At 44.5% G+C, this 22,122-nt stretch overlaps 1 protein-coding gene across 5 annotated transcripts in view; it reads left to right on the top strand.

The window, feature by feature from the left end:
• LOC144792165 (oxysterol-binding protein 2-like) overlaps window positions 1-21,103 on the top strand; it is a 1,552,312-nt gene extending 1,531,209 nt beyond the window's left edge. For all 5 annotated transcript variants that reach the window (XM_078667062.1, XM_078667059.1, XM_078667060.1 and 2 more), the window contains one exon: window positions 18,014-21,103. In XM_078667062.1, the coding sequence (XP_078523188.1) occupies window positions 18,014-18,156 (143 nt within the window). In that variant the 3' untranslated portion in view covers window positions 18,157-21,103. The remainder of the gene's footprint in view (window positions 1-18,013) is intronic.
• The last annotated feature ends 1,019 nt before the right edge of the window (window positions 21,104-22,122 follow it).

Raw genomic sequence — 22,122 nt, 5'->3', positions numbered from 1 at the left:
GAACAAGTACTTAAAACGATTATTATGCCTCCCTGCTGCGGCCTCTAGCGAGATTACACACAGAGAGCTTGGCCTAAACTACGTTACAGATTTGATTGCATTGCGTCCCTTGTCCCTATGGCGATCTATATGGGCCAAAGATGAAACAAGGTTCACAAAGGAAGTAATTGTGGATTGTATTAAACTTGATCGTCACTCCAATATTCCCTGGCTCAAACATATACAATTTTGGTACAAGACCCTCTTTTCCCAGGACATTTTTAAAGATACTTTAACAGAGACAATTTTAACAAAGCGTGACCTCAAATCCACTTACCTGGTCCATGTAAAAGGGACTAGAATGAACAAGTATGCAATGCAAAGTACGTTTAATTTATATATGGAATATAATTTCAGTACAGGTCTACCCTCTTCTGTAGTAGGGGATCTCTGTGTATAGTCATAATCTAGTGAATAGTCCCGCCCATGTGCGTGGACCCCGGAGCAATCAAAAATAATCTCTTACAGTGTCAAAAAATGCAGAAAATGCATAGACACTTAAGAGAGAATTTAAAGACAGATAATGCAGCCAAAAAGGCTACACTGTCCAGTACTTCAACTAGAAATTCCACCATAAAATCCACAAAACAGCAAAGCCTGTACAGATTTCCCTTGCTTAACAGCAAAATCCCTCAGGAATGATAGAGAGAAGAACCTGGACAGACAAGCCCCATAGGCTGCCATTATGTGGCTTAATTAGGATACTGTGCCTTTAAGGAACCTTCCAGAACCTTCTCTCAGTATCCCAGAATGCATTGCAGGTCCAACTTAGCCTCAGTTCTTTTTTCCGGCTCCTGCAAGCAGGACCCTGGAGCATTGAGCTCTCCCTTTTCAAGGGTTTTTTGTTAGTGTTTTACACTGATTTCGATTTTTGGTACTTTTAAAGTACTTTGGTGACTTTCTTTCTGTGTTTCTGCACTCTTTTTTGTCCATAATGCCTGCATTATTCGACAAATGCCCTGAGTGCTCAAGAAAGAAGGCCAGGTCAGACTCCCATGAGGTCTGTATTCTCTGCCTTCCCTCTTCCCACATTCCTGAGGAGTGTGTGATCTGCAGAAGCTTCTCTGGAAGGACCCTGAAGGAGAGGAAGAAGATCAGGCTTCAGGGACTTGAGGAGAGAAAGTTGAAGGCACGAGGTGGGTCAGGAGGGGCTCCTTCTACCCATGCTGAGGCCTCTGGGGGGCTCCCCAGGGGCAGGAAGACCAGCCCTCGCCCAAGGTCTCCGTCTGGGTCAGTTGCGCTGACCACGACGTCGAGGGGACGGTCAACGGCCAGTTCCAGGTCTCCCCAGGGCTCTGGGTCGAGAAAACGTCGCCCGTCGACGTCGAGGAACGTGTTCCGGCCGCCGTCGAAGCCGGTGTCGATATCCTCGTCGTCGCTGTCGGCGTCGAGTGGTCGACATCGGAGGGCCCGGCGTCGGCGCTCGCCGTCGAGGCGACACCGCCGTTCGCCGTCGAGGACATCGTCGTCGAGGGGATCCTCGTCGTCGAGGTCGCCGTCGAGACGGAAGGCGTCTCCGGCGCCGAAGAGGTCGACGTCGAAGCATTCCAAAAGACCGACGTCGAGACGGTCTAGGAGATCGACGTCGAGAAGGTCAGAGAGGTCGACGTCGAGAAGGTCCAAAGTGTCGACGTCGAAGCGATCCAAGAAGTCGACGTCGAGGCCGGCGAAGAGGTCGAGGTCGCCGTCGAGGCACCATCGCCCGTCGTCGAGGTTCCGTGGCTCGTCGATCTGGTCGGGGTCGACGTCGAGACGGAGACACGGTTCGACGTCGAGAAGTGTGATTCGGTCGACGCCGAAGGACCGTTCGACGTCGAGGGGACATCGGTCGTCGTCTGGACACCGGTCTTCAACGTCTGGAGGTCCTAAGGACAGGCCCAGGACTGTGGGGGGCTCCCCACGCTCCGGAAGAGATGGTGGCTCGCCGGGAACGGCGCATTCCGGGGTGGATACTCCGATGAAGCCTTCTACGCCTCCTCCGCGGCCTGCTGTGCCGAAGGGCCCGCCTCCGAAGGCCCCTACCCCACCTCCGAAGCCGGCTCCACAGAAACCGCGTCCGGTTGCTCCTCCACCCCCGGTCCAACCGAGGGCGGTGTCGATGCCTAAGTTTCCGACGCCTCCGAAGAAGACTCCTAAGAAGCCCAGGACTCCTGACCCTGGGAGGCCGAAGGAGCGCCCGAGGCCCAAGAGGTCTAGGTCTCGCTCGGGGAGACGGGACAGATCAAGGAGTGGCCGTGGATCTTCCTCACGATCCAGGCGTCATCACAAGAGACGTCGGTCCAGGTCACGTTCTCCATCTGGGACCCGTTCCTACTCGCCCACGCTGTCCGATTCGCCGGAGACTAGGGTGTCTCCGATAGACGATATAAGCACATTTCAGGAGGTTCTCCTGCGTGGAGCGGCGAAGTTGGGCATTGAGGTTGAAGCACCTACGGCTTCTACCTCGGTGATATTTGAGACATTACACAAAAGGCACTTGTCTCGCCCCCTGTTACCTCTGGTGCCGGGGCTCCTTGAGCCCGCCGAACAGCTATTCCTGACGCCGGCAACGGTGAAGTCTGTACCTTCCAGGATCCTGAAAAAGTACAGGGCTCCGGACTCAGACCCAGCCTTCTTGAGGAAGGACCCGGTACCGGATTCGGTCATCGTGACTGCTGCACGGAAGCTTCATGCCACCTCCCCTGCGTCCACGGTGCCTCCGGACAAGGAGAGCCGTTGGATCGATTCTGCTGGTCGCAAGGCGTGTGGGACATCCGCCTCGTCCATGAAGGCTGCCAGTGACTCGGCTTTGCTGGGACGTTACGACCGGTCCCTGTGGGACTCGATGGAGCAGTTCGCAGACCTTGTCCCTCGAGACCGCAAGGAGGACTTTGTGGAGATCGTCAAGGAGGGGATGCTGGTCTCTAATCAGGCCATCGGCGCCGCAGCGGACATCTCATTGCTGTCCGCGCACGGATATTGCCACGGGATTCACCAGAGACGCCACGCTTTGCTCAGGTTGACGTCCTTGAAACCGGAAGCACAGCAACGCGTGGCGAATCTCCCGTTTTCCGGAGATACCCTCTTCGGGAAACACGCGGATGATGAGATGGCCAGGATGAAGGCCGAAGCGGAGACCCTGACGGCAGTGGGCTTGGAGAAGCCCAAGGAAAAGAAACCCTTCCGACAGTACCAACGTCGGTTTGGGTCGCAGGGTCGTGGAAGGGGGCAGTCTGCTGGACAACATCAACAGCAGCAGCAGCAGCAGCAGTACAGGCGGCCCTTCCAGAAGCGACAGGGTGGTAGAGGTCGTCAACAGTCCTCTACCGCGACCAAGGGCCCGGCCGGGTCCCGTCCCTGAGCTGTTACTTCCCCCTCGTCCGTTACCCGCTCCGGTGGGGGGAAGCGTTCAATTTTTTCTGGCAGAGTGGAGAAAAATTACTCAGGACAAGTGGGTGCTGAATATTGTTTGCAATGGATACAGTCTACGTTTCACCAGCCCTCCTCCATCGATTCCTCCCGTCAGCTCGCAGTATCAACTGCGCGAGCTTCAGGCGGAGGCGGACATTCTGCTAAGGAAAAGGGCGATCGAAGACGTACCTCTGTCTCAAAGAGGAAGAGGTCTTTACTCTCGGTTCTTTCTTGTCCGCAAGAAGGACAAAAACGAGTTCAGGCCCATTCTGGATTTGCGACAGGCAAACAAGTGGATTCGCAGAGAAAAGTTTCGCATGCTGTCGTTGCATCAGATCTACCCTCAGCTGCAACGAGGAGATTGGATGTGTGCCATAGATCTACAGGACGCATACTTCCACGTGCCCATTGCATGCAAACACAGGAAATTTCTGCGCTTTCAAGTCGGCACCAATCATTATCAATACACGGTGCTACCCTTCGGACTGAAGTCTGCACCCAGGACATTCTCAAAATGTATGGCAGTGGTAGCGGCGCACCTGAGGAAGAACAAGGTGTTTGTCTACCCGTACCTGGACGATTGGTTGATCAAAGCCTCCTCCTTCTCGGAAGCTCAAGCACACTTCCAGAAGACGTGCGTTCTCTTGAACAAGCTGGGGTTGCACATCAACATGTCCAAGTCGGTCCCGATTCCGGTACAGTGCATCCAGTACTTGGGGGCCTCCATCGATACGCTGTCAGCAAGCGTGTCTCCTTCGGAAGAGCGACGTTTATCACTCGTTCGGAAGGCTCAGGCTCTCATGGAAACTCCGTCTACGACTGTGAGGACGGTGTCATCTCTACTGGGATCGATGGCCTCTTGCATCTTTCTCACTCCACACGCACGGCTACAGATGAGACCTCTGCAGGAGTGCTTGGAGGATCAGTGGGACCAGAGGAGAGGTTCTTGGGACGACAGGATACGACTGTCTCTACATGCTCTTCAGTCTCTGAAGTGGTGGTGCTCGAAGGAGAATCTCCTCAGAGGCGTTCCCTTCCACAAGGACATTCCCACACAGACCATCGTGACGGATGCGTCTCTCCAAGGTTGGGGGGCGCATTCCGGAGACCTGCAGATTCAAGGGACGTGGTCCCCGACGGAGTCCACGTACCACATCAATTTCCTGGAACTGAGAGCTGTTCACTTGGCACTGAAGGCCTTTCATCCGTCCTTTCAGACCAACTCTCTGCTTGTTCAGACGGACAACACGACAACGATGTATTACCTCAACAAGCAGGGGGGCTCGAGATCGCGCACTCTGTCGCAGGAGGCGCAGGCGATCTGGCACTGGCTTCTGGCTCGAGGACTGTCGATAACGGCCACCCATCTGCCAGGTGTGCAGAATGTTCAGGCAGACGAACTGAGCAGAATCGTGCAGGAAAACCACGAATGGGTCATAAACGACGAAGTACTAGGAGAAGTCTTCGCAAGGTGGGGAACTCCAGACGTAGATCTGTTTGCCACCGCCGAAAACAGCAAATGCCGAGGCTTCGCCTCCAGGTACTACCAGCCGGGGACGCTGGGGAACGCGTTATGGATCAACTGGTCGAACAGCTTTCTGTACGCTTTTCCACCAATTCCCCTGATTCCGGCGGTTCTCATCAAGCTGTCTCAATCCAGGGCGAGGATGATTCTGATTGCCCCGGAATGGCCCAGACAGTGGTGGTTCACGGACCTACTTCACCGATCTCTCCTTCCTCACATGAAGCTGCCGTGCAGGCCGGACCTTCTCACGAAGTTCGGGGGGCGGATGGTGCACCCCAACCTCTCGTCTTTGAGTTTGGCGGCATGGCTCCTGAAATAGTGCAATATGGCCATCTGAATCTCCCAGAGGATTGTATGGGCATACTGAAGGAGGCTAAGCGACCTTCCACTAGGACTTCCTATGCTTACAAGTGGAAGAGGTTTTGCATCTGGTGCAAGTCTAAGAACTATGACCCTACGTCATGCAAGGAAGATGTCATCCTTCCATATCTGCTTCATCTAGCGCAGTCGGGCCTTAATGTCCATTCCATTAAGGTTCATCTGGCTGCTTTGACTGCCTACAGGAAAGGCCCTTCACAGACTTCCTTTTTCCAGATCCCTGTGATCAAAGATTTTTTGGAAGGCTTGAAGAAAGTGTTCCCTCCTGTCAGGCTTCCTTCGCCTTCATGGGACTTGAATGTGGTGCTGTCCAGATTGATGAAGGAGCCTTTTGAACCCATTCATAAGGCTTCGTTGCAGCACCTGTCCTGGAAGGCGGCGTTCCTCGTGGCCATTACATCGGCCCGCAGGGTGAGTGAGATTCAGGCATTGTGTTGCCAAGAACCTTATACTGTATTTCATAATGCTAAAGTTGTTATGCGTACTCACCCTAAGTTTCTTCCCAAGGCGGAAAGGTCTTTACATTCCCTGGATGTGCGGAGGGTGCTGAAGTTTTATCTTGATAAGACTAAAGATATTCGTAGGTCAGACCAATTGTTCGTCAATTATGGCTCAGTCAGGACAGGTCTTGCTACCTCTAAACAGTCCATCTCGAGGTGGATTGTGTCCTGCATACAGTTGTGTTACTACAAAGCTAATAAGACCTTAGGAGGTAAGCCTAAGGCTCATTCCACCAGGGGCAAAGCTGCTACGACAGCTATGCTCCGTAATGTTCCCATTGCAGAGATCTGCAAGGCGGCCACTTGGAAGTCGGTCCATACCTTTGCTAAGCATTACTGCCTGGACACTGATGCCAGGGCAGACGCTCAGGTTGGGCAGGCTTCGCTGCGGAATCTGTTCGCACAGTAGTGGCGTTATTTTATTCTCCACCGCCGCTTGGTGTGGGGATGGGCTTGCCATTCTATTCACTAGATTATGACTATACACAGAGATCCCCTACTACAGAAGGAGTAGTTTCTGTCCTGTAACTCCAGTTCTGTAGTAGGGGTATCTCTGTTATAGTCATAAGCGCCCTCCCGCCTCCCCGGTGGAGTGTTGTTCATGATCATAATGCTACAGGTCTGGCGTTTTCTGCGCCTTCAAAAAGAACTGAGGCTAAGTTGGACCTGCAATGCATTCTGGGATACTGAGAGAAGGTTCTGGAAGGTTCCTTAAAGGCACAGTATCCTAATTAAGCCACATAATGGCAGCCTATGGGGCTTGTCTGTCCAGGTTCTTCTCTCTATCATTCCTGAGGGATTTTGCTGTTAAGCAAGGGAAATCTGTACAGGCTTTGCTGTTTTGTGGATTTTATGGTGGAATTTCTAGTTGAAGTACTGGACAGTGTAGCCTTTTTGGCTGCATTATCTGTCTTTAAATTCTCTCTTAAGTGTCTATGCATTTTCTGCATTTTTTGACACTGTAAGAGATTATTTTTGATTGCTCCGGGGTCCACGCACATGGGCGGGACTATTCACTAGATTATGACTATAACAGAGATACCCCTACTACAGAACTGGAGTTACAGGACAGAAACTACTCCTTATCTTATATTTGTTAGTATTAATTCCCACCGCTTTGTTCTTGCGCGTCTGAGGCTTGGAATAGTTCACCACTTAGTGGCATTTCCTATTGCAAAAAAACCTGGGACATGTCCCTGTCCATGCGATGGAAAATCCAAACAGAGCACTTGCCACTTTTTACTATTCTGCTATTTTTATACTGGTTTTAGAAAGTTTTACTTGAAGCAACTGTTTCTTAATCATAATGCGTGCAATACAAGAGCCGCGATGCAACTGATGTTTAATCTAGCTTCTCCAGACGTGTGTTATTATGTGGCCACCTACATTTTAAAATGTATGTCATCAAGGAAATCAATTATAATATGATTTTTATAATATCAACGTGTACTACTTTATGTGTAATTTACCGACTGAGTTAAACTGTTTACATATGTATTTATTTGCTATGCACTTTATATTGCATATTTGCACATGCGGAAAGTACCATATGTATACGATAGGATTGGTATTTTGCACTTTACATTAGCATCTTTGCACAAACTTTTCTCCTTTTTTACTATAATAGTTGCTGTTACAATCTTTATAGTGACTATATGGCCTTTTTTTTGGTACCCAAATGAGATATGTTTTGTATAACAATACAACGAAAATGGGTTTGGTGTATAGATATTGATATAATTTAAATTGTTTCATCATTTTTAAACCTACATAAATGTGAATTTGAAACTGTATTTATGTATGTTGCTATATGGTTGTACTTGTACAAACCGAATAAAGCATTTTGAAACGAAAAAAAAACGACTGGCAGCAGTGAGATAAGAGTGAGATCAGAGAAGTGAGGGAGGAGTCAGCGTGAAGAATGGAATTGAGGGATGAGTGCTAGCAGTGAGGGGTCAGAACTGAGGGATGAGTGACAAAATGAAGTGAAGAGTGAGCAATGAGGATAGAGCATTGAGGAGTGAAGGTTTAGGAATAAAAGATGGTGAGTGCAACTGATGAGTGAGCAATGGGGAGAGGAGTTGGCCTAACGGCTAGGGCGCTCGACCTCGGAATCTGGGTTCGAGTCTCGGTAACGACGCCAAAAAACCTCCTGTGATTCTGGGCAAATCACTTAATCTCCCCGTGCCTAAAATGAATGTGTGTCCGTCCTCATGTAACGTAACTGGTGCTATGTAAAGCGCTCTGATACCCGATTCGGTTCGGGTCTAGTGCGCGCTATATAAAACTCTGCAAAAAAAATGGGGGGGGAGTAAGAGATCAGGAAGGGGGAGAAGTAGTGAGGAATGAAGAGGGAGAACTGAAGGACAAGTAGTGAGAGATGATGTTTCCAAGAAAGAGCAGGGTGGTAAAAGATGAGTGAGGGATGAAGAAAGATGACAGAAGAGAAAGAGATAAGATGTAAGCGATCAGAAATGAGGGACAATGAGTGAGGTTTGAAGAAGTACGAGGAATGAAGAATGAGGAGTGATGGATGAGAATTCAGTGAAAAGAACTGAAGGATGATGAGTAAGGAATGAAGAGAGAGGGCTGAAGAGATGGTTGTGGTTTGATAGCTGAGAAGTGAGGGTTGACAAGTGAGGAATGAAGGAGTATAGTATAGGGGCGCGGCATAGGGAATGAGGGCTGGTGAGCATGGACTTAGGAATGAGAAGTGATAGATGAGGGATGATGAGTGATTGAGGAGCAGTCATGAATGAGGAGAGAGAGCTGTGGTTGAGCAAACATTGGAAAAGTCCTAAAAAACGTATGGATTCGGTATTTGTGAAGGTGTCCCAGAGGTGTCCGTCAAGTCTTTCTTCACACTAGGACCAGGCAGAGAATCAAATCCAGCAACAGGAACATTTATTACGGCCAGCAAAACTGTTGTGCCACTTTTTACATTCCCTCCCAATATGTAAAGGCATCATTACCAAGACTGTCTCCAAATATTCCTCCCGACATGTAGGGCAGCACTGCAAGGCCAGTTAAACTGGCTTCCTAGAGTCACTCCATATTGGAGGAAAGTGAATAGTCTTGTTTAATACTGGCTAAGGCTGAAGAGAGCATCTGGGTAATTGGGCATCTCCTAAAGGGGCTGAAGTCTAGGATGTTGCACCTTTATAAAGAGTGTGTGCGGATTGTGTAAGTGTGCAGTAGAAACTGTATTTCTGGGTTGCCGGAGCATGCAGTCAGTGATACACTGGAGCTAAGCCTTTGCTGCAAAGTCACAACATCATGGTGTGATAGTTCATGGTACTGTTGGGGTCTGCATGTCTGCTACTTCTTGTTGCCTGCTGCCTCGCCGAGCCTTGTTTTCTAGCAACACATACTACTTTGTCCCAGCTAGTGCAGTACAAATGAGCATGAAAGCTTCAGATGGGTTGGAGAGAAGAGAGAGGAAGAAAGCAAAATGGAGGGCTGTCTAAGACTACTGATCCTTCAGATTTGATCCAGCATTTCTGGGCCCACAATTGGTTCTGGTTAGGGTTATCACCTCTACTAGAACATTTAACTCTTACTTGCTTTCTAACTCGGTCCTTCAATAGATCTGTATGAGTTGCACTGAGGGCAAAGATAGTTAGCATTGATCCGATCAACCACATTATAATTGACAGTGCAACCAATTTGGCTGCACAATGAGGACCAGGAACCAGTAGCCAAGTTCAAGAGTGTTTATTACAAATTAGTAATCAAGCTCAGGTAAATCACTTTCAAGACCATACTGTATAGATATAACATAACAACAGGGACGCTAGGCCTCCCGAAAAGGTTTAGGCGAACAAGAATCAAACAAAACAGTAGCTCTGTTGCTGCAATACAAAAACATTACGTAAGGACTTGGTGCTCGGAAAATATCTCAATTGATCTTTTTTACACATTAGCAGTTTAAGTTTCCAAGCAGAGTCCAAGGCCCCAAAGTGCTAAGAGTTCAGAATTCAAATAGCTTTAAGGAGAATGATACACTGGAGCTGAGCCTTTGCTGCAAAGTGCCAACACCACAAACACCATCTTGTGATAGTGCATGGTACTGTTGGGTCTGGATGTCTGCTACTACTTGTTGCCCGCTGCCTCATCGAACTTTGCTTTCTAGCAACACACACTTTTTTGTCCCAGCTAGTCGCAGTACAAATGGGCAGTAAAGCTTCAGATGGGATGGAGAGAAGGGAGAGGAAGACAGTAAAATAGAGGACTGCCTAAGACTACTGAGCCAGCAGATTTGATCCAGTGTTTCTGGGCCCACAATTGGTTCTGGTTAAGGGTATCACCTCTACTGGAACATTTAACTCTTACTTGCTTTTTAACTTGGTCCTTAATGGATCTATATGAGTTGCACTGAAGGGAAGAGAGTTCGCATTTATCCGATCAACCACAATATAATTGACAGTGAAACCAATTTGACTACACAAAGAGGACCAGGAACCAGTAGCCAAGTTCAAGGGTGTTAATTACAAATTAGTAATCCAGTTCAGATAAATCACATTCAAGACCATATTATAGCGGTACAACATAACAACAGGGAGGCTAAGCCTCCTGAAAAGGTTTAGGCGAACAAGAATCAAACAAAAAGGATGCTCAGTTGCTGCAATACAAAAACTTAGCATGAGGACCAGGTAATCGAAAAATAATCTCAATTGGTCCTTTCTATACATTGGCAAATTAAGTTTCCAAGCAGAGTCCAAAGCAACATATTGCTAAGAGTTCAGAATTTAAAGAGCTCTATGGACAGCAATTGGGTTATGGCACAAGAGTATGAGCAACATCAGCAATATCATTGCAGAAGCTCAGTCAAGAGTCTTGAGTAGGACAGAAATAAGTGTCAGATTAAACCACACTTAGGGAAAATCAACAAGGCATCGGGGAATGTCTTAATGTGTCCATTCAATAGGCAATGGGTATTTAGGAAAGGGTTCGAGTTGGAGTCCAAGGAAGGTTCTCCATAGTGTCTGCAGAAGGGCTTCATCAAGAAAGTTCAGCATACAGTCTGCAAAGAAAGTCCAAAGTCATCTGCCCCTTAAGCCAGGACAAACAATAAGTTATAATCAATAGAGTCTGTCGGCACCTCCCTTTAGTTGCATCATCAATAGAAGACCATTGTATTTGTTTCAATTCTTATGTGAGTTCACATGCTGCACACTGCAACAAGTAGAGACAAATCCCACACTGGACATGGGAACACCGTCTAGCTCACACACTCAAGCTAGAGCATATTAGCCCTTTATTCTTCCACAAGTTTCTCATGTGTCGGTTGTCAGGGCTCCTTTCCCAGGCTATGCATCTATCACTAATACAAGAAATGTATCTATTCTAGACTAGCAATACCTGCGAATACCTGCAAGAAAAGCAAGTAGGCAGAATACAAGAGCACACTAAATTATAAATTGAATTACAGGCCTTTAGAGTAAATGCTATTTTAAGACGTTGAATCAGTGGTGCACATTTAATATGCATGTGCACATTTAAACATATTTGAATGCAATATTTCTTAGTACTTTTAGTTCATATTGCCTTAGCATACAATGGATAATCAAATCACACAATAGTAAGTATAATTAAGAACTACCTTGGAAGTACATATATGTAATATTAACCCCTTTGCCGCGGCCGCGATTTCGCGGCAGTGCGGCACTTCTGCAAAACGGGCGGAGCCGCGTCGGTCGTTGGACGTGCGCAGCACTACGAAGGTAGTGCTCGCAATGTCCGACGGTAGCACTGAAGGGGTTAATGCATAGATTGAATAACTTTTGTCATTTGACTAGTTCTAAGACATTAGACATATAATGATCATTAGTAGCTAATAATGACGTCTCTAACAGTTGCACAGACAGTACAGCACATGTTTAGAAATCATGAGTAAGATTTCAGCAATGAAGTAAAGAGGATGGTTTGAAATAAACTACACATTACTAAATTCCATCTTTGTAACATGGAACACACGTCATAACTGTAAATCCTTGTAGTTGCGATGAAGCATATATATTTTGTTATTACATGTCAGCCCCTTTATTAATCAACATCAAAGGATTATATTCTATGTCATTGTTATTTTAAATGCATTTCTTATTTAGTGAAGACGGTTCCTAAGTTAAACATCAAATATATTTCTGTCGACATTAGTAAACATTCTATATGAGAAACCGTAAATTCTACTGAAAAGACTGCAATAACAGTGTCAGATGCAACGTGTGCATGAATCATTATGACATGGAAGGCTAAAGTGCATGTTCGAATAGTGTGTCGGGTATCATGTAACATGTACGTTCTTGTGACGTGTGAAGAGTGTGCGACTCTGCACTGCACCACTACTATGCATACATTGGAATGGTAATGATGCTTAAGGTACTGGGGCAAGAGTACATATTGGCCCCTAATATGTAAAGTACTTTTACACGTTTACCCACAACATGCTAAGCACCTTTATTAAGCCATTTTGCACCTTTACTCTTGATATGAAACCACACATGGAAAGCATTCAAAGCTAATTTATTCCTTTTCCCTCACTTGAAAGCACCATTACTAAGCCAGTATAAAGTATCTAGCAATTGTGCTTTGAATATTGAGGAAAATTTGGAAACTGACTTCGTAAGCGTGCTTTAAATACTGAGGAGATGTGAGCAAAGGCTGAAGCTGGTTAGCTCATTAATGTGGTGGAAATAGTTAACCTTCACTAGTCCTAAAGCCCTGAGCAACCGTCTGGTGCTGGAAAATTGAATTAGTACCCCCATGCGAACCACCTGCAAATGTTTTATTTTATTACCCAATATATTCAAAAATCATGATATAAAATGCATGATTTTACGTGGATTTTGCTAACATTTTCTTGGGGAGAGCACTTGGCCCCCAGGAAAAAGCCAGACTCACTCAGTAGGCTCATTCACTAGTCGCAGTGTGGGATTTGCCCGTCCCTTTTCCTGGAGTTATAATAGTAATTTAGCTAGAGTGTAAATGTAGCAGCCACACATGCTGGTTTGTGTTTGCCCAGCGTCATTCGTCCATCAAGCACAAAGCCCAATGATTTGCCTGTCTGAGTAAGTTTTGGGCCCGCATCAGCTGTCCATGTTGTTCCTTACTCTTCCTTAAGATTGGGATTTTTGCTCTTTGTCTGACTTCCATTCTTTCTTTGCTTGAGAGAGCAGCCAAGACGTTTGGTCGACCAGTGGTAGAAACGGAATGCTTCCTCTATGACTAGGAAGTCGATTAAATCAATCCAGATTCTGGATTACATTTAGAAAGGAATGTTAAAACAAATGAAGATCCCTGCTACAGTTCTGGAGAAAAATATATAGCCGCAGAGGCAACAACATTGTGCCTCTCTGGTGGTCATCCAAAGCTGTCTCTTCCATCATTATAGAAGTGGCACAAAGAAGATACAAAAACCCTACCACACCTGTGTCAATGCCGCTGAACAGTGATGAGAAGAGCATAGATGACCTTGGACGCAGGGTCAGTTCAATAGCATTGACACCCACCAAATGGCGAACTCCCTTGCCATTCTGGGACGATATGACCTCTAGAAGTGTGCAACATTTCTCTTCTAGTTGATCTCATTCCTGAGGATAAAAGGAACAAAGCCGTTCTTAAAGAAGGAGTGAACGACACTACCGATGTAATAGAGGCAGCCATGGATGACAAAAATGCAGGCTTCTGGCAGTTATCAGAACCTACAGCTCTTACAAGACTGGGTTGGGTTAAAGTTTTGCTCTGAGGTGCAAGCCTAGATTTTCTACATGCCCTTTGATTTTTAGTTTCTCTTTACGAAACATATTAACGAAGGGCTGCAGTTGATAAGAACGGGCACAGACTGACTGGTCCCTGGGTGATCTCCACTACAGACTGTTTGCCTTTCGTGGCTGTAGAAGATCGCTTTAGTAGTGAGGTTGTTCAGGCCAACAGGTCAAACAAGGCAGGCAATACTACTCTGACATTCACTACAATATCAGAGTTACATTCTAGGCAGGGGCCATCAGTATCAATCTACCAGTGGCCTTCTGACAAAAGGAGAGGAGCATGCATGTCATGCTCTCTGGACAAAACCAGCTGTGCCGGACTCACTAATGCTGCCCTGACACCACCATCCACCCGGTCCATGGTGGGAGGGGGATTTAAAACTTTTTATCCGATTGGATCAAAATCACATCCAACCACTGAGTGCTTCAGATTTTCTAACCAGAACACACACTGGGATTTGTCTTTACATCACCCTCCAGCAAAGAAGTTTCACTTGCATCTTCAAAACATTTGTGGGAGGTTCTCCTTCTCCTCAAAGGAGTATCACAAATATCCCCAAGGCCCAATGGACTCTCAGCTTCTATTCCAGATTATTTCTGATGAGGAAAAAGACAGGGGATAGAGACTGATCCTAGACTTCTAAAAACTCAACAAATTCCTCACAACACTGTCTGTTTTTTATGATAGCCCCTTCAGGAAGTCCTGTTGCTGAAGGAAGCGGTGTTCCTCACCTACCTGTATCTAGAGGACACTTACTTTCATGTACCCAAACCACAGGCAGTATTTAAGATACTTGTTGGCGGGCAGCACTATCAGTTCAGAGTGTTAGCCCTTTTAGCATGAAATCTGTCGCCCTTCGCAGATATTTACCATGTGGCTGACCCTGGTGGCAGCCTTTCTTTGGAGTCAGAACCACCGGGTATTTTCATACCTGGGCGATTAGCTAGTGGGAACACCCTCGGCGGAGGAAGCCTGAATCTTCACAAATACTTGCATCAACCTATTCCATCAGCTGGGCCTCAAGGTGGGAACATCTACTAGTTTTGCTATAGGCTCCAGTTTCTGGCAGCAGTTGTTCACACACAACTTTGCGGGTCTTTTCCATCCGTGAAACACATCTTAAAGCTACAGATTGCAAACATCTGCAGATGGAGTACTATTTCAATCAGAAGTCACTGCTGGGCCTCATGCCTTCCTGCACAGAACTCATTCCATTCTGCCACCTAGAACTCTTCCAACAGGAGTTGAAACTCCAGTGGCAGAAAATGGCAGGGTCTTGGTTCAATGTTGTGAGAGTCACTTGCCATCTCAATCAAACCCAACAAAGGTCTTCCATTTAAAATTACAACAATCAGAATCATCATGGCATGACATGTGAGACGTTTGGGGTCTCACATGCTGCAGCGTTCCTAAAGAGGTTGATGGATGGAGGAAGACAAACTCCTCCACGTTAGTGTTTTTAAGCTGCGGGCCATGTGGCTGGGTCAGCAAGGTTTCCTGCAGGGGCTGGTAAAATAAGCCATAATTATCAGAATCAACATCACAATCTCCATGTATCACATAGCTAAACAAGGGGGCACTTTGTGCACCTTGTCAAAAGATTAAAATTTATTCTGCGACTGGACATAGAAAACAAAGTGGATATTTCTGTAAAACATCAACCTAGTTTTGAAAACAAACACGCTGATGCCTTCAGCCAGTCCCTATTGGTCATCCATGAGTGGGAGTTCCACCAATAACGTTGTGAATGGATTTTCAAGAATCAGCATTATTCCACCCTAGACCTGCTTACCACCCTGTAGAACAAAATCTACAGTAACTCAACAAACAGGAATTTTTCAATCGGACTCCAGGGCCTTCTTGATGATGTGTTTGAACATCTTTGCCATAGCCAACACAGATAGATTCATTTTTATTTGATATTTATATCCTCAGCATTTCACTTGGTGTGCAAGCCATGTGTTACATGGCTTTTGTGCCAGGCCAGGTGCTGTACTGAACCCTGTATGTGCCCAACCCCCACTGCGCACAGCCTTCAACCATGTGCAGCCGTTGTTGGCCCCAATGCAGAGCCTCCATGAATCAATGCTTCCAAACCCATCCAACATCTTTTTAATGCAAATATCTCAAAACCTACTGAGGGGATTTACACCAAGTAACACAAAGGGACGTATCTGAGTAAGGTTTTATTTTCATGCTAGGGTTGCTGAAATTCCATTCAACGTGTTTTGCTGTTTTGGAGAATAACTTGTCTAATGGCACTTAACAATGAAAACACAAATTGTTTGACCCCCATGCTTTCACCTTTTTCACCAACCAAGATCCGCATGAAACGTTACATGCCAAAATTTAACTAATGCTACTTCATGGTAACTTTTGTGCCAATTTGATAAACCGTTCCAGAGTTATTGACTAGAGAAATATTTTGCCCTCTTGTACCTTTGCCCCTTAACGGATCTAGAAGAAACTTGGCATACCAATAGAAACCTAAAGCTACTCAACGTTTGCCAAATATTTTGCAGACTAGTCAAATAATTCTATTGTTATTAGCAAATTGACTCCCACTTTTAACTCCCCTTTTAACAGGGGCCCCCTTTACTGATTTGAATGAAACAGAAAATGTATTTAGTAAGTTAAACATACAAAATGTATGCTAAATTTAGAGCATGATCTAAAAACGTACCGAAAGTTATAAGTAAATCAGGAATAAGTAGTTAACCCGGGTGCCAAATACACTTGTGTAAACATGAGTAAGCCCCCCCCCCGTCCCATCTATTTATGTTCAACAGAGAGAGCGAGAATGTAGGGTGCATACATTTAACGATGATAATCACACATATTGTAACTTTTGCTATAATTTACGAGCACAACACATACTGTTCAGTAGTTGCTTTATTGTTCTTATGCATATGTTCACATACAAATCTTTATCTTGTTGTCTGATCACATGAATTGCAGTTTTTCGTAACTCTGTAGATCAGCCAACACATTTTTCTCCCAAAGGGCGGAAAGCCTGGGGCTTTTTCAAGGCTGAAGAGCTGTGTACGAATGTGACTATTATTGAGTATCACACTACAAGGTAGCTGTTGAAAATGAAAATTAGAATCGTTTACTTGTGTAGAACACACTGTTGCTCGTGGCCTCTAAGTATCTCTAGTATTAATGAAGTTTAGTGCTCTAAAAATAGTTATGAAATAGATATTTTGAGCAATAATTTACACATAGATAAAAATATAAAGGCATAGAGCCATAGTATGGGTTTTGAAAAAGTATGGGGGTGGAATAGGTCAAACGTGGACAGACAAATGCCGAAGAGTGCCCCATTGTAGATACAAGGTAATGAATGATTTACCAGATGTGTACCTGACAAGGGTAGTCAACATGTAGACAGGGTCTCTGTAAAGTCGCTGGAGAAAAAAAAGGGAACAGAAGCGAAGGCAAGCATGTATCACGCCGTGCCACGAAATGGGTGTGGGTATGGCACTAAGCAGGAGGGAGGGAGGTTTTTGTAGTTTAATACTCCATATTGGTTGCCTTTGTACACCACTTTTTAGCCTTGAAAATGCAGTAGGATTTCCAGAACCTTAGGGCGAAACTTGTGTTAACTGATCTACCAAGTCAAGATAAACTGAAACCCATGTAACCATACAACAAAATAAAGATTTCCATTACAAATAAAGCAACAATATGTGTGATTATCACCATTAAACTCAATTACTATTCACTCTCATTCTGTAAAAAAAGCATTTTTTGTTTGTTGATATTGGGCTTATCTATTCCCCACTGAGTATTGGCCTGATTTTTTTGACGGATTTCCATATGATAGAAATCTTGGAGGTGTTACTAATGCACAACTATCCTAATCCTCAGATAAAAGCCCCAACTAGAGGAATCTTTTATGATTTCAGATTGCTGCGATGATATAGATTGCATTGTCTGTTGGCTTCAGAGAGGGGAAAACACCTGCAGTTCTGAGTGACATTAAAGACAACTCAAGCTTCCGTCTCTCTTTGTGTATGTTTTCCCTAACAAACCCCTATGAAAAGCATTCCTGTTGTTGATAGTCACCCATCTATTATTCTGTGTTGCTAGTTTTGTATCATCTCACTTGCATCCCCCTCCCCTGTATTCCTGGAGAGTTTAAGCCCCCCATGTACTAAGCTCTGGGGGTCCGCTTATGTCCATTTCCACTCTAGGATGCTTAATAATAAATCAAAACACAAATCATGCTACAGATTCAAAGTCCTTGGTCAGTAGAAGGATGCTGTCTGTTCATCACTCAAAGGTATGGGTGAAGGTAAATCCTACTGACTTTAGGACGGCAGGTTAAGTGTGTAAGGCCACACATTGTGTTACTTCTTCTTCCTGTGGAAAAAAGTTGTTAAAATGTGTTTTTGTTTCGCTTCCACTGCAGGCAAGGATTTCCAAGGGTATCAGCCCCTGTGGTTTGAGCGCAAGTTGGACCCCGTCTCTGGAGAACTGACCTGTGTATATAAAGGCGGCTACTGGGAGTCAAAGAAAAAGAACGACTGGTCTATGTGCCCAGATATCTTCTGACCCCTCCCTCACCGAACTGATTGGCCCAAGAGACTTCCCATCTGGCAGGGAAGAAGGATTCAGAGGTGGGAAAAGCAAGATCAACCACAGACAATAGGAACCTGCAATAAGAGTAGTGGTCCAAGCCCAATGGGTGACACACCCAGTCATGTGAAGGAGCCATGGGATGGACAACAATCCGTCACAACACCAAACTCAGTGTGAGCGTAGCATTAAAGCCAAGAACTCAAAGCGACATACAGGGATTCCAAACACATTTTATATGCACTAGCAGAAAAATGTCTTTATTTTCGTTAAGATGACGATTTTTTAGCATCTAATTAAGAAGTAGGACAGAATGAAACTTATTTCCTTTTTCCTGTGATATTTATAGAATGTGTGCCTCACGTTCCTACCTGCTTCTACAACTGAGCATATGTGGTCCAAGCAAGCACGAAGATTTCCAACCAGTGACAGGACTGTGGGGAAAAAACAGGATTTTCTTTTTTTCAGGATGCCAAACAAATCTGCTGTGTTCACATAAGCTTTCGTGATTTTAATATTTTAATAATGACTACACATTAGGTTAAAAAGAACTAGACAAATTTGTGATATTAACGTTTGTAGCTATCAAGATGCACATTTGAGCCGTGGCAGAAGGATGATAAAAATCAATTTCCTGAAGCGCCACCTCACCTGCGTTGGTTGGTTCTGTGCCCTTGATACTCTATGGGCTTTGGGGTAGGGAAATTCCAGCTTGTAATATCTTATGAAGTTGAAGGTACACAAGGATTGCTAATCGCTTTCTCACCACGGGTCTAGGTAACATCTAACAAGGCTTGTTCGTCCCTTGTGCCAAAGTGTGCTCAACTGAAGGAGGGGCTACCTGAAAAGTGCTTCTGTGTCTGTGCTTTAAGGAAGTGCCAGATCGATCAAAGGGCAAATTCAGGACTGTGTGAGCATTTAGAGAGGGCTAATGTATTGAATATGGCATCTGTTGAACAATAGATCTTAGAGCTGGTGTTGCTTACCATTACTACTGGATACATTTCCACACACGTTGACGTTATAACATTGCACTGTTAACATTACCCCCATTTCTTACCTGAAGCATACTGCTACAGTAATTTTTGCAGGATGAAAATATGATTACTTGAATTACATAAATAAGTGTAATATGCTGTTCTTCAGCATTGGATCTTTCTTAGATTCACATGGGTGAACTATTGCCAGCATCGGTCTGGGATCTTTCAGTACTCAATGTTAACAAAGCAGTATTAAACACAGGATGTATCATTGAAAACTTCCATAGACTAAAAGTAGCCTTATTTATGACACAAACTCTGGCCAATGGGGTGGGGAAGCTCAGGACTCTAAACCTCCTCCGGAGCACCAAGCAATACATTTTCTACAATATGTCTGAAGGTCAACATGGAATAATTTGAACACTGCTCTGCTCTTCACAAAATATACTTTTTGACCTTTTTCAGTTTCTTTGGGACTCATCCACTCTAAGCTGTAGAGGGTAATCAGATTCTGCTCCCTTTTCTTTGACTAGGAGGTTGAACCCTTGACCTTGGTAGTTATTGGACTTCAAGATATTTAAGCCATATTTGATTTTTGGGGTGAGAATCCTTTTTTTTACAGAAGACCACACAAAATGCATTTACTGCCTCCACAAATCTGGGCTTGTCCTCAAAGACTGTTATCTGTGGGATACTCATTTCAAAAACATTTAATGACAGAGAGGGGTGTCTTTCTGTTCCTTAGATTCTGATTATCCAGTACGGGGTTTAGTGTTTAGTGTTTTAGTGTTGCATCTCATTTTGCTGTGTTAAGGCTAGCCGCCCTCTAAGGAACAGGATTGGAACACACTCCACTCCACTACATACAGCTGCCCTCCTCTAGGAGTGCCTTTGCAATACATTTGTAAGGCAGTGACTTGGATTTCAATTCATACCTTTGTCAAGCATTACTGCTGGGATATTCATTTGAATACTGAAATAGTATTTGGGCAGGCAGTACTGCACAATCTGTTTTGCTAATATGAGCCTCATTTCTGTCTATGCTGCTTGCTTATTATAATTAACTGCTTTGGTGATTTTAATAGATGCATGTGCCGAATCTATGAAAGATCAAATGCTGAAGAAGAAAACATTACTTACCTGTAACTACAGTTCTTGAGCGTTGGTATTTTTTTTATAGATTATATGCACCGCCCTCCTCCCTATTCATGAGGATACCAGTTTGATTCATCTGAGCTATGAATACCTGACAGATGGATCTCCCTCACCTTACTGGCCAGTATTTGGGTCACAAAATATGGTGTTTGGGTCTTGGAGTCTACGGAAGATTTCACTTTGTTTTCCGTGTTAGTGGCTGTAACGAATACTGCTGTGTTAACATTGACTACTGAGGGTTCCGAGCCTGACAAGCATGTGGATCTGTGAAAGGTGCCAATGCGGGAGAACTGTAGCTACAGGTAAGTAACTTTTTTTCTTAACATTGTTGAGTGTGAGTAGACACCATGGCCGGAGAGAGTTGAAGCCTTAGTTGGGCAATATTTCCCATTCCTCTCTCACCAGTGGGAATAAATAGCATCTGCATATTCTCGTAAAAGGTGTATTCCTTGCTGTTTAATACGAGGAGGGGTTATGAACAAACGTATTTAAATAGAGCCTGGGCCCAAGAGTTAATATCCATACCATACACTGAGATAATATCACACTGAAACAATGTAACTATCATGACTATTAGCAAAGTTGTTTCTGCTGCGAAGTCCTCATAACATCTGTGAGACAAGACGACGCATTCTCACTTCATTTACTCTGTACTGTGATAATGAAATAGTATTTGACTTTTGCCCTCTATTAATCAATTCGTAAATGTCCACTTATCAGTTCACTAGTTCTAAATAATAATGTGTTATTGTTCCACATTTATTATATATCTATATATATATATCTATATCTATCTATATATATATTCGTCATTTTGGATTGGAGCAGTTTGAGTCTGTAGTGTGACGATTTCCCCCCCCCAAAAAATATATATATATATATATATATATATATATATATATATATATATATATATATATATATATATATATATATATATATATATAATAAATGACGATGACTAGGGAAAATTAAGTAATTAATCTTCCCTCTAAATTCCCCACCCCCCCAGCCGGCCCACCGCTCTTACCTGCATAGGACACGGCTGCAACTACACTGAAAGGTCATCAAATTCCTTACAAGCGCTGTACAGCTTCACTACCCCGAGAAATCACTGCTTTCTGCTTTGCAAATTCCAACTTACAATCACCATTCAGAGAAAAAATCTAGGCCCAATTTCGGAAAGCCGAATTTCTGATAACTTTCTTTCATAGCACAGATTCAGCTCCTTGTGGTCTGGTTAAATACTGTTGCTGTTAAATTCTAATCGAGAAAAAGCCTGCTTAAACAGTATATTCGAATCCGCGGAGAGTAACAACCTATTACATCTGGTGCATCTGTAGGTACAGATGCAGTTAGCCATGGGAGTTTTAGCCTTGATTCAGTTCAGTTGATCCAGTTAACACCTGGAAAATAATGGTTTGGAAAAAGAAATGAAGGAGGTTGAACAGGCTTGTCAATGTGATATGAAATGTTTGCAGTGTTGTTTGCTTACAATCTAATTTCCTATTTCTTGTTGTCTCCTGTTATTCATTTTATTTTACTGGTATGTCTCTAATACCAGAATGTACCAGCAATAAGTAAATTATGTCACTACTCTATTGTAATAGGTCATTAAAGGTGAGTAGTGTAATTCAATATTACACGTCATTAGTGATGTGACACGTCCAGTCGTTCATGGCAGCACATAGCTGCCTTCCCTCAGATGCTGTGTGAGAGAATGATCCACACTATAAGAGCAAACTCCGTGCGACAGAAGGAAGGAGAAAAATGCAAGTAAAGGCATAGTTCTGAAGCTATGAGACAG

The sequence above is a fragment of the Lissotriton helveticus genome, chromosome 11 (genome assembly GCF_964261635.1).
Source record: "Lissotriton helveticus chromosome 11, aLisHel1.1, whole genome shotgun sequence".
Lineage (NCBI taxonomy): Eukaryota > Metazoa > Chordata > Amphibia > Caudata > Salamandridae > Lissotriton > Lissotriton helveticus.
Note: the sequence above shows the minus strand (reverse complement) of the source record. Positions and strands in the feature narration are given on the sequence as shown.